Source organism: Gymnoscopelus braueri (genome assembly GCF_963280865.1).
Source record: "Gymnoscopelus braueri genome assembly, chromosome: 18".
Classification (NCBI taxonomy): domain Eukaryota; kingdom Metazoa; phylum Chordata; class Actinopteri; order Myctophiformes; family Myctophidae; genus Gymnoscopelus; species Gymnoscopelus braueri.
The window spans coordinates 39,690,469-39,704,244 of NC_137618.1; the positions used below are offsets into that span (position 1 = coordinate 39,690,469).

The window sequence follows — 13,776 nt, forward strand, 5'->3', positions numbered from 1 at the left end:
ACCTCAGCTGTGCTGAACTGAAAGTGACTGGAGTTTAAAAAAAAAAGCCCTTGAATATGACTGAAGACATGATAATGTTTACTGTGAGTATGGTAAGCTTATCTATCGAATATCTAATATCACAAACACTGTAGAGTAAAAACACTTTAACCAAAGAAAAAAAAACTTCTGACATTTTTTAAATTCTTTTTTGGAAATTGTGAATCGATTTTGAATCGTTGATAATAAGAATCGCGATTCGTACATGAATCGTTTTTTTTCCAACACCCCTAGTTCTAGGGGCAGAGGAGGAGGGAGTCCTCCGGCCGAAGGCACTCTACTGGAATTCACCAGGGATATGGACCAGATCTTTCAGACCGTTCCAAATGGAGACGCCTGGTCTGAGAGAAGGGCCTCCTCTGGACCGGAGGAGAGCGGCAGGTGTAACAACAGGAGGGCCAGCAAGGTCCCCACCAAGCAGATGCTGATGGACAGCTTCGGCCTGGACGTGAACAGCAACGTGTCCCCGGCCGAGAAGAGCCAAGAGACGGGCTTGGTTTTCCCAGACCAGTCGGAAATGGGTTCCCAAGGTGGACCGGGGGAACCGGCACCCAGCACCGGTGGCCCCGGACACTCAGACGCACGACAGGTCAAGTCCCCGACGAAACCAGGCCACGTTGAGCTGGACCAGTCGGCCGGGTCTCAGAATCAAAATACAGGTGAACCGTTTTATACACTAGAGTAGACTAGAGCGGAAAAGACAATTTGCATATCGTTGCTGTCGGGCATTTATGTCCATATTTTAACTTTTTGTGCTTTTAGTAAATTAAGGCCCTACTTGATCATACCACAGTGTCACACAAAAGCATCAAAAGTAGCAGATCCACAATTCGAGCTTGTAAATCTGCTACTTTTGATGCTTTTGAATTTGAATCGTAAAAAGTAATGGTTTTGGACAGAGACGATAATCTGTTACAGTCTCTTTTATATGCAGTGATATGACCCAATGCTAAATGTTCCAGCTAACGGAGATAAGCCAGAACAACAAGGCTCAGAAATCAGGCCCATGCCGGACTCATTCTATGCCAACTTCTGCAACCACTGGGTCGCTCTGATCGGCGTAAGTGACAATAGTAAAACATGCTGTATAGACATCAGAATTGATTTCTCCTCAAAGAAGGATGTTACTCCCATAACCATGTGTGTGTGTGTGTGTGTGTTCTTCCAGGCGGTGTGTTCCATCCTCATCATGTTTGTTATCCAGTGGGTCTACGCCTTGGCAAACATCACAGTGGCCCTGCTGCTCTTCCTCTACATAGGGAAAACAAGCCCTGGTCTTCCTATGGGTCAGTGGTTCTAAAACCTTATAGAAGGATTACACTTGCCATTTGTGCCCCTATTTGAAAGGTTTTGGTGCCAGGGACCCCCCAAGAGAGCGTGTTAGATTCTATGAAGTATATAATTCTACAACTGTCTGTAAGCTACTGTAGGTGGGGAGAGAGAAACCTATGATCTGAATAGTCTCTCTTTGGCTTACCTTATAGCTGGCAAAATTATAGTGAAATCAACCATGCCATGTCTCAGACAAAATGTTAAAAAATAACAAACCTTTGTGAGCTTGTAGATTGGCTATTTCCGCTGTGTTTGAAGTAGTGCTGAAGTGTTTAAACTGTTCCTCATTTTCCTGGGGGCCCCTTAGAACCCCCCCCCAAGGACACCAGGGGATCCCTGGACCCCACTTAGATATAAACACTGCTGTATAGGTAATCGGCTGAGTGCATATTGTACATGTTTTTCAATTAGGCCTACACGTCATGTGTGCAGAGGCTCATTTGGCTGAGGGCTTGATTTGCAGTGTATTCGCTTAACAGCTGTTGTGGCATAGGATTTCTAGAATAGCTGACTGGGGACGTCCTGCAACTCTGTGTTATGGCATCTCCCAGCACACAATGACACGCTTCACTAGGCTCTACCAGGGTGAAACACTTGTGTCACAGGTGGTAGGGTCAATGAGATGCTGCACATACCTCACTGCTCTAATACCACCACACGCCTATGCACTTTTTAGATCAGTGGTTCTCAACCTGTGGGTCGGGACCCCACATGAGTTTGGGGGGGGGGGGGGGGATCACATCACATCTCTCTTTTGGGTCTCGAGTTACAAAGTTTGGGAACCACTGGTTTAGACAGTAGGAATCATTTCTCTTTTCTGTCAAATGAAGAAAGTTTGCTTGTTGTTTTTTGTACTTTGCATCTTGTACTTGTTTGCTTTGGGTCAATGTCTCTAGGACAGCATATACTATAAACGGTGTGTGTTTTGATTTATTTACAGGCGCGGCATCTCGCTTCAGCTTTTTCAGATGGCTCAAATCAACGTTGAGCAGCATCTGCAGGTATGTTTCAGTTCAGGATGTCACCCTGATATTATTATTATTCAGGATTTGACTTTTAAATCTTCATAGATGGTAGTCTTTGGTACAAAGACTACCACACTGGTCTATATTGGACCCTCACTGGTCTTCATAATGTTTGCTTCATTGGTTTGATGGCATTTTCTGTTTTAAGTCTCAAAATGATAAGCTGAGGTAATGGTGCAAGGACTAAAATGGTTGCATTGTACAAAGCACAAAGTGACATGTACACAGTGTATTTCTACATTGTGGTATTGCTACTTCTACCATGCACTGTCCTTTTCTCTCAGGAGACAGCCGTCTCCCAGGGACCAGATTGTGGTGACACCCTCTCTCTCGGGCGTCGGTATGGAAACCAGGCAGCTGACGGAGGACAACGCCGACTTTTCCTCCCGACACCGATACCATCAGTCTTCCTTTATCGAGGCCAGTAGGATGGTGCGGCCGCAACTCAACTGACTGACACGTTGTCACTTATACTCCTCAGTCACTTTGTCACGGTTGACAGGGCCATTGTCACCGGGCAACAGAAGGTTGGAACCCCAACGTCTGCTAAAGACGGTGGTTCAGAGTGTCACATCAGCCCGTCTGGGTTTTATTCTAATTAACAGAACTTTTTGTTCAGGAGGGTGACCCAGACTACTGTAGGACCTGTGCGTGTTTTGGAGGTTGGAGCCTGAGTGGATTTGTGAGAGGACTGTTTATTTAACTATTTTGAAAAATTAAAGTTGGTGAAATTGTCTTCATATTGGAGAAATATCACTTTTTTGTGGCTCACCCCACTATGTGACTTAGGCAAAATGCCAATATACATTGACCTCTACTTTCATCTGCCATAAATGCATTATGTACATCTGACCAGAGGGTGCAATAAACTAGGCTATAACCACTTTACCTTGAAGACGAGTATAATGAGCATTCACTCCATTTCTGAAAGATGCTGTCCAGGAGATGGTAATGGCAGTGTGAGACTGGCTGGTTTGACACCAATTCAAACACTACATTCCTAGCATCTAATCTTCATATATATAAAGAAAAATGTTTTCATTGCGATGCCGATAAATTGGAACTTACTTGCATTGCTCCAAACCGGAACATTATTGATTGATTTTGATTATAAAAATAAACTTGTTCTAAAAATGCACTCGGCTCACACCCATCTGACCACTTAAGTGTAAAGTGGTCAGATTTTTAAGTGGGCCCTGGTCGGAAAAGGCTGGGAACCAATTGGTTTAATGCTACTGTTGTGTTGTGTTGATTTCACTCTGGTGCCTCAGTTGCTTCCGGGAGAGTAGCACCTTCAGTACATGAGGATGAATGGCCTGCCTGCCCCACATGACGACCAAATGTTCTTCCTTCAGTCTCCGTCTGCTTATCCAGACGTCAGGAAACCGCGTGTTGAAAGCGGACACAGCTTGCGGGGCTGTGTTTAATCATCTCAAGCTCATCAAGTGTCGCACTGCTTGGCCATTTCCTTTTCAAAATCACAAGTGAATATACTCAGCAGACGGTAGTAGTACTTGCTTTCACTGCTGAGTAACTTGGACAGATTCTGAGCTTCCTAATACCCTAGCTCCTGTTAAGGGAGGAAGGTTTTGGTGCGCCAGCTAAATCTTCCAAAGCTGTCTTTTGAGGTGTATTGAGGTAGTGAAAACAAAACGTATAAGTGTAAAATAAAAACGGAATCAGCTGGTTTTTTTTTTTATGTTGGTCTGTTAATTAGAGGCCATACAAGGCCCTTGAGATAACGGTCCTTAGTTTTTTTTTGCCAATATTACATTGGAATCTGATATTTAGGTAGTCTGCAAACAAGGCCAGTACTCAACTATTACACCCTATGGATGGATCCAGAGATATAACCATGAGTTCATATAAATGTTTAGATGGGCCAAGCACTGTACTTCCATGTCCACAGCCACATTCTTTGCTTGATGTCTATTGCTAGGATACCTATAACCAAATGTGTTCCATGTTTGATGCATAAGCACGACATTGCTTTGAATGAAAGTGACTGTTCTATACATATATTTCACTTAAGCCTATAGTTGAGACCAAAGATTTGCGATGAGACGAAGTTGTATAGAACTTTGCTGAAAGAAATGGCAGTGGTCTGAAATTAGCCATCACATCACACTTTGGTAAGATGAGATCCTGCAGAATATTTGAAATGTCATTGGTGGAATGAAAGAGTTTGGAGTCACCGATAGAATGGATGCTATGGGTCATGACCCATAGCATCCATTCTATCGGTGACTCTAGACTCTTTAATGAGTATGGGTTATGTATTAAGGTCTGACTCCTGCTGAAAGCTAATTAACCTCTGGGTTTACTGACCTTGCATCAGTAAGGGTCAGCCCCATGGTATTTGAAACGCATTCCTCCTGTTGGAGTCTCTTGAAACCAAAGTATCGACTGATCTGAATTGTACAAGTGACTATGTAATGGAATAGAACATTAGAGTACTGATATTATATACGTCAACCAGAGAGTGTGTTTGTTCTCTCAGGTACTGTAGCTCTGGGATGTGTTATTGTACCAACAAGTAGCAATACAAAAAGTTACGATCCTGCAATACACTTTTTCATAAAAATAAAACGTCATCTGTTACAGAAGTCATATATGTGGCAGCAGCATATACTGCCACGGTTCTTGCTTCAAAACTTTAAGGATAGTGATGTCAGCTATGTGTAGGAAGAACACAAGAGTCCAGAGAAAGCACCAAATACGGACTTGTACCGTGTAACACACAACAGCTAGAGGTTGTTAGTTAGAGGTTGTTAGTTCAAGACCAGGCAGCCCTTTGCAGGACATGACAGAGCATGAATGTAACGTTCCCATTGGTTCAAGAGAGAGTTCAGAAGATAGCCTTGTGAACTGTGTGAACGCTGACAGATGGTGTGGTCAAGTGATCACACCACTGGTGAAAGACTTCACCACTTGAACCCTAGCGTCTATAGTGTCTCTGTGGGGTGGAAACCTCATATGCAGCGTTGGAAAAAATACTCACATATTTTACTAAAAGTATCAAATACTTTTTTTTAATTTTTATATAGTAGTATAAATATACTAAAAATACAAAAAGTAAAATAATGTCATTGTGCAGAATGTCCCATTTCACAAGTTCAAAATGTAGAAGGATCTTTTGAAAATAGACAAAATAGACCTAAGTGGTTAATGTATGTTTAGTAATAAAAATCTAAATAAAAAAAGTAACTTGTAACTAAAGTTTTCAAATACGTTTTTCAAATGTAGCGTTTCGAGGTGGATCTGCTACTTTTGTTACTTTTATGTAACATTGTAGTATGATCAAGTAGGGCGTTAATTTACGAAAAAACACAAGTTGGAATATGGAGTTAAGAGGTTTCTGCCCGACAGTGACGATATTCTGTGTATGTCATCATAATAGGTGAACATTCTGCAAAAATAGATCTACAAGTGCTCTCTCCCCCCCCATGACAGTAGGCTATTTGTGCATCATCATGCATGTTTCAGTGTCTCCAGTGGTGGAAAGTAACTAAATACATTTACTCAAGTACCGTAGGCTTACTTGTAGGCACTTTTTGATACTTTCTACTCCACTAACATCTCAGAGGCAAATATATCGTTCTTTTATTACACTATACAATTATTTAACAACTTTAGGTACGTTGCAGAATTAGAATATTAACACAAAACATACATTGACTAATACATAATGATGTTTATCCTATTATAATAGGTTAAGCTACCCAGCAGCACACAGAGTAACTGAATTCAGACCCATAGGCCTACCAGCTGCAACATTAAGGAACACATGAATGCATAATTACAGTCTAATAATAGATTGTGAAATGGACCATAGTGACTATTTTAAGTGAGAAATTGGCCATTCTGCAATTTCTGCATAATGGGTTTTATGTTGGTTGGATCAAGTCTTTCTTGATCCAAGGCTAGGTAGGCTAGCGTTTCGAGGTGGATCTGCTACTTTTGTTACTTTTATGTAACATTGTAGTATGATCAAGTAGGGCGTTAATTTACGAAAAAACACAAGTTGGAATATGGAGTTAAGAGGTTTCTGCCCGACAGTGACGATATTCTGTGTATGTCATCATAATAGGTGAACATTCTGCAAAAATAGATCTACAAGTGCTCTCTCCCCCCCCATGACAGTAGGCTATTTGTGCATCATCATGCATGTTTCAGTGTCTCCAGTGGTGGAAAGTAACTAAATACATTTACTCAAGTACCGTAGGCTTACTTGTAGGCACTTTTTGATACTTTCTACTCCACTAACATCTCAGAGGCAAATATATCGTTCTTTTATTACACTATACAATTATTTAACAACTTTAGGTACGTTGCAGAATTAGAATATTAACACAAAACATACATTGACTAATACATAATGATGTTTATCCTATTATAATAGGTTAAGCTACCCAGCAGCACACAGAGTAACTGAATTCAGACCCATAGGCCTACCAGCTGCAACATTAAGGAACACATGAATGCATAATTACAGTCTAATAATAGATTGTGAAATGGACCATAGTGACTATTTTAAGTGAGAAATTGGCCATTCTGCAATTTCTGCATAATGGGTTTTATGTTGGTTGGATCAAGTCTTTCTTGATCCAAGGCTAGGTAGGCTATACCAGTGTATATCAACCCTGGCAAACGTCCCAATTTTGGGCCGGGGCTACTGCTGAGGTGTGCCGCGCCGTTTGAAGAAGGTTTGAAAAAATATAATAATATATATATATTTTTTTTTACATTAATAATAATCAGGCATGCAAACAGCCCCGAGGTGAAAAGGGTGACAACATGCTGTTTTTTTTCGGGTCAGGTGTCACACTATTGCCCTATTTGGATTCAAAACGGCTAGTGGAAGCTGAAAAGCTACAAGTTTGCATGTCTGACAAGCTACAAGTTTGCATATATATATATATATATATACCGTATATATATATATATATACCGTATATATATATATATATATATATATATATATATATACGGTATATATATATATATATATATATAATTATATATATATATATATATATATATATATATATACCGTATATCTAGGTGTGCCCTGGGATCTTTTGGGTATGCCAGGTGTGCCTTTGCACAAAAAAGGTTGATATACAATACACTGGGCTATACTACTGCCCATTTTGATCAAATACTAATCTGTTCTTTATTTAAGTTAAATACGTATATAATTAATATAAATATTTTGGACTTTTACACATAGAGTATTTCTACATTGTCAACATATTGCTAGCTACTTTTCTATTGACTAAAACTAAAGCTCTATACTTCTTCCATCACTGAGTGTCACACTGCTTTAAATCAGTGCTTCTCAAAGTGGGGTCCGGGGACCTCCAGGGGTCCTTGGGGGGTTCCAGGGGGTCCCCCAGCAAAAGTATTTAATGTAGCATCACAATCATTTTGAACAACTTTAACCATATTTTGGCTATTCAAAAATAGCAGATATACAAGCTCCTACAGTAGATGAGCTTGTGCATCTGCTATTTGTTGTACATTTTTTAAAACTCTTGATTTTTTTAAACACAAATCTTCTCCTCTGGGGGTCCCTGGCACACAACATTTTCAGATGGGGGGTCCACACCCAAATAGGGGAGTTCATTCCTTGGCACAAAAAAAGTTTTAGAACCAGTGCTTTAAATCACTCCAATGTTCTCCGTGTGTCTGTGGTGTCTTCCTCTATAACTCTATGGTCTTCTGGACATTAAAAACAACATTGTGGAAAGCTACAGCAACACTTTGCTGCTAATAGCGGAATTATCGTGTGGAAGCCACCATGTGTGTGTGTGTGTGTGTGTGTGTGTGTGTGTGTGTGTGTGTGTGTGTGTGTGTGTGTGCGCGGGCGCGCGTGTGACTGAGCGCGTGCGTGCGTGCGTGCGTGCGTGTGTGTGTGTGTGTGTGTGTGTGTGTGTGAGAGAGAGAGAGAGTAGGAGGAGCCCAGGCGCCTGTAGAATGTGATAACAGTCTTTCTGCTCCAACTTCACTTCATAGTGAACTGAACTGAACAAGTTCTCTCTCCTTCTTCTCCCTCCATTGGTCTCTATCAGGACCATTCATAATGGTCTCTATAAGGACCATTCATCTCCATGATGATGAGGAGGGATTATAATAACTTTATTTTAAGAAACTAAAACTAAAATCAACCCAAAGCGCTCTTCCGATGGTGGCCTCGGGCAACCCGCCGCTGATCATCTCTTGGAAACGGTTCGCGATCCCGTTGTTTTTAGGTGTTGAATCATGGAAACGTGTTTTCTGAACCACGTCCTCCTCCTGCTCCTCCTCTTGCTGCTGGCCGCTCCGCCGGGCCCCGTCCAGGCATCATGGAGGACGGCCACCCGGTCCCCGGACCACCAGGACGGGACAGCGGGACTGGGAGTAACGGGACGGTACTATGGTGCCTCCTCCTCCACCACCTCCACCAGCACCGGCCCGGGAGGAGAAGAGCTCCCGGCCACGGCAGCAGAGACGGTGTTTACTGGTGGTCCGGGAGGGACCGAGGATCAGGACTCCACTGGTCCGGGAGGGACCGAGGAGGACTCCATCATCAGGGACACTTTATCACCAACTGGAAGCAATCTGCTGCAGAGCCGGACTGATGGACTACAGGGCCGGACTGAGAGCCGGTCTGAGAGCCGGACTGATGGGCTGCAGAGCCGGACTGAGAGCCGGACTGATGGGCTGCAGAGCCGGACTGATGATGGTCTGCAGACTAGTGCCACTGATAGCTTAGGTGAGTAGTTCTCAATCTTTTTTTGTGCCAAGGACCCCCCCCCCCCCCAAATTGATAATGTATTTGGCCGCGTGGACCCCCATCTGAAAATGTATAATGTGCCAGGGACCCCTAGAGGCAAAGATTTGTGTTAAAAATGTTCACTTGAAAAAAAACGTTTCACTAACATTCAAGAGGTTTGAAAAATAGCAGATCTACAAGCTCATAGTGCGGCACGCACTATGAGCTTGTAAATCTGCTATTTTTTTAATAGCTAACGTATAAATGGATAAAGTGGTTAAAAATGTTCACTTTTTAAAAAAAGTATTTAAAAACCCTTTTACTAGGCTAATGTTCAAGAGGTTTGAAAAATAGCAGATCTACAAGCTCATAGCGCAGCACGAAGTGACACACTATGAGCTTGTGTATCTGCTATTTTTGAATAGCTAACCTTTAAAAATGGATAAAGCGGTTAAAATAATTGTGATGCTGCATTAACACATTTTGCTGGGGACCCCCTGGAACCCCTTCAAGGACCCCTTTGAGAACCAATGCGTTAGGTAAGAGAAGAGAGGCACTTTTCACCAATGCACTTTGAAGCACTTAAACCCTCTATATATTTAGTATATGGACCTGAGTTGCAACTGTACTTGGACTGCTTTTTCCCCCTCTACACCAAATGTCTTCGCCAAAAATAGCCGATCTACAAGCTCAAATCGCCTTGTAGATCTGCTATCTTTGGCGAATGTTCCCCCCAGAATATGGATGCTGGTGTTCAGGGTGCAAGATTTAATCGAACTTAAAAAATGATCGATAAGTAAAGGCTCTTTTATTTTCCAGAAATAATGAAAATAGCCGATCTACAAGTTCGCAAAACACATTGCATCGATTTGTGCAGTGTTGTTGTGAGCTTGTAGATCTGCTGCTATTTTCACTATGTTTGCATGACACACGAGAATGGATGGATACTTAGCCACAAATGATATACAGGTTCAATATTATTTTATTTTCCACACACATAGTCTATTGCAGTGATTCTAAAACGTTATCATTTCACATTTAATTTATCATATAATACTCCTTATATTTCCTTATATGTATTCAAGAAATATACCTCAATTGGACAAGCTCAAGAAATAATGGTTTGTCGTTCATGAAGTGTGGCAGTGGCTTGAATTGTGAATAAGTGAAGATAATAGACAGATGTCCAGTAGACCGACAGCTCCTGTGTCACAGTTTCATGTCAAAGTTCAAGTGACATTACATCTGGCAGCCTTCACACCAGATAGATAGATCAGTGGTTCTCAACCTTTTTAGGCCACGACCCCCCCCCAAAAAATCATATTTGAACTGGGGACCCCCCACCACGATAAGCACTTGGAAATGTAGGAGTTGAAGGCAGCATTGCATTTATAGTTCGACTCGGTTCTACAGATTAATATTCGTGAAAATAGCAGATCTACAAGCTCACAACACCTCACAATTTTCACAATGTTTGCCTCTTTCTTATATTATTTGACAATTTGGCCAATGTTTGACCAGTTTTTGTAGTATAGTTCTTTAGTTTTGATGCAGTAATGATCTTTTTTCTTTTCTTTCGTATTTATTTTTTGAGGTATTAAAAAAGGTCTTAAAATGTCACTTCACTGTCATCTGGGGACCCCCAAAAAAGTCCCGACCCACAGGTTGAGAACCACTGAGACAGACAACTGGCATTGCTGTTGTACCCATTGACCCTTATGGGTCCAATTGGGATCCATAAAAATGGTTTGCGTGACACCAAAATGGGTCCCGAGCTACCGTTTGGGAAACACTGACCTACTACACAGACGCTGAGGCACACGAGTCATTTAACCCAACCTCCTTAGTCTCTTGAACCTGCGTACAAATAACATGCATATACACACACAAAAACAACGCAATGCATACGCCACATCCCATAACGCTAAGACGAGCAGTCATGTCATGTGAGTTGGATGTGTCAGTTTGACATAGACCAGTGGTTTTCAACCCTTTTCATATCAAGGTCCATTATTTATTCAGCATTTGAGCCACAGACCACCGTTTGATGAGATTTAGACTCTCAGACCCAAAACTATTTTGTTGTCGTTGGATTTGGATTTTGTTCACAATTCCATGCTGTATTGATGTTGGTACAATAGGAGAGATAACCACCAACAGGCAAACGTTGATCTAAGTAACAATTATTCTACATTCTCTAATTGAGTAGACTTCTTGTAAATTAAGTAATGCAGATCTTTAACAATAATTGAACTATTGTGAGTGTGATTTGGTTTACTTTTACACTCTCAAGAATTAAAGATCTACCTATAAGGGTCCATTTGGTTACCAACTCTCCATCATTTAGCTGGGGACCACCTGGAACCCCCTCAAGGACCACTGGTGGTCCCCGGACCACTGGTTGAGAACCACTGACATAGACGAAAAGGAGGAGGGCTTGCAGCTTACTTTGAATCACTCCAAACTTTATTCCAAAACAGCAGCATTTTTTATTACAATGTCTTCTTCAATTGCAATTTAAAATTGAGGCATTTAGCAGACGCTCTTAATCCAGAGTGATTTACAGTAGCATAAGCAAGGTAAGCACGAGGTAATACATCAAATGCATATGACATAGTAATCTAGGATCATAGGTAAAGCAAGAACCTATCATCAGTCTAAACAGTATAATATATCAATCAATAATCTGTACATTGAAACTATATAGGATGCCAGGACTACACATGAACCTGGCATCTGTCTACATGACATGCAACTAAACTATATTTCAGCCTTTGCATAAGCCTGCAAGGTCGTCGAGGCTATATAGGTCAAGTGCTACGGCAAGTGCTGCGGGCTGAGGTGGAGTCTGAAGAGATGAGTCTTCTTCAGATTACGGCAGAAGATTGCTCAAGTCTTCTTCAGCTTGAAAAAGCTTGTCAAAACTCCTGTTGCTCGTTTGCTGCAGTTGCAAACAGAATAAAGTTTGGAGCGTCTATATTTTTCTGCCCTTGCGAGTTGCAGTTTGTCTCAGCACCGAAGTTGGAGGATGTGCCGTGTCTCTGTCTTTATCAGTTTGAAATATATCCCAGTGGTTCTTCTCACAGTAAAAACTGATGACTCAGACTGAATGAAAGACTGACTCACTACAGCCTCCTAGAGCAAACATTTTCATGTTACGGACCCACAAGTTCACATGTATTTGTCCACAGACCCCATCTGACAAGATATTGTGCCATGGACCCCAATGATAGAATATTTGTGTTAAAAAAATATCAAAATCATTCAAAGGTTTTCACAACTATTCAAGATTTTTCAAAACATTTTCAAAAATAGCAGATCTACAAGCTCACAGTGAGCTTGTAGGTCAGCTATTTTTGTAATATCCAAAGTACAAAATAGGGTTAAAGTGGTTTAACAGATTTTTATTCTATACTAAGTCATTCAGCTGGGGACCCCCACGGACCCTTGGAGAACCACTGATATAGCGTAGCTTGAACAGGCAACACAACACAGTGTAAATTGTAATTGTAAACTGGTTCAAAGCATGCCTACTAATTAAGCCACTGTGTTCTGTGATCAAAGGCAGGGTGGGTTTGATTTGGGCATTGTAGCAGGCCTGTAGCAATCAAAGAGGACAACATGAATATTTATATATCAAAGATTGGCCTTTACTTGATAAAGCAAAGCATTGTATTCATTGAATTATAAGTTTTGACCCTGTTACTTGTGCATTATCTGCACAGTGGTGGACAAAGTACTCAGCCCCCAGTACTTGAGTCACAGCATAGATACAATGTTCAAATATCACTCCACTACAAGTGAAAGTTGCTCAGTCAATTTTGTACTTGAGTTAACTGTGTCGTTTTAGATTTATTTGGCTATTCAAAAATAGCAGATCTACAAGCACTCAGTGCCGTGCTATGAGCTTGTAGATCTGCAATTTTTTTATATATATATTTTTAAAGCGAACATTTGTAACCCAAATCTTTGCTTCTGGGGGTCTCTGGAACAATTTTGAGATGGGGTCCGTGGCCAAATACAAGCGCATACAAGCTCAATACAAGCCCTAACCACGCTATGAGCTTGTAGATTTGCTGTTTTTGAATAGCTAAAGAAATCTTAAAATGACACAGATGCGTTCCTGGATTGAAGTACTCCACAAGCTCACTACAAATCACGATGTGAGCTTGTGGATGAGCAATTTTCACTATTTTTGAACAACACCGTGAAATATAAACAAAGTATAAAATAACCCATATGTGGTTAATTGATTCATATAATTTGTTTTCATATATTATATGAAAAAAAAATGTGGAGAAAAACATGCTTCTTCCTTATTCGATGAATTGAAAAAGTAATCTATAGAATAATCACTAAGAAAATAATCGATAGTTGCAACCCAGAATACCCCAGCAGGTCCAGTGACAATGTTAAGCCACTTCAATATTCAATTCACTTAAGAGAGAGACAGAGAGACAGAGAGAGAGATGCAAGCAACAGCAACAACAATAGTACTGACTAATGACAGCAGGTATTATAGTAGTTTAACCCATTCAATCCGGGAACACATCTGTGTCACTTTAGATTTCTTTGGCTATTCAAAAATAGCAGATCTACAAGCTCATAGAGTGCCGCGCTATG

The 13,776-nt window shown here is 41.1% G+C and overlaps 2 protein-coding genes across 4 annotated transcripts in view; both read left to right on the forward strand.

Moving 5' to 3' along the window:
- slc12a8 (solute carrier family 12 member 8) overlaps positions 1–3,291 on the forward strand; it is a 29,517-nt gene extending 26,226 nt beyond the window's left edge. For both annotated transcript variants that reach the window (XM_080412827.1, XM_080412828.1), the window contains 5 exons: positions 274–698; positions 1,002–1,099; positions 1,208–1,325; positions 2,312–2,372; positions 2,681–3,291. In XM_080412827.1, the coding sequence (XP_080268953.1) occupies positions 274–698; positions 1,002–1,099; positions 1,208–1,325; positions 2,312–2,372; positions 2,681–2,849 (871 nt within the window). In that variant the 3' untranslated portion in view covers positions 2,850–3,291. The remainder of the gene's footprint in view (positions 1–273; positions 699–1,001; positions 1,100–1,207; positions 1,326–2,311; positions 2,373–2,680) is intronic.
- Positions 3,292–8,425: 5,134 nt separating this feature from the next.
- The window catches only part of heg1 (heart development protein with EGF-like domains 1), a 30,655-nt gene continuing 25,304 nt past the window's right edge, over positions 8,426–13,776 (forward strand). For both annotated transcript variants that reach the window (XM_080412943.1, XM_080412944.1), the window contains exon 1: positions 8,426–9,153. In XM_080412943.1, coding sequence (XP_080269069.1) covers positions 8,661–9,153 — 493 coding nt within the window. In that variant the 5' untranslated portion in view covers positions 8,426–8,660. The remainder of the gene's footprint in view (positions 9,154–13,776) is intronic.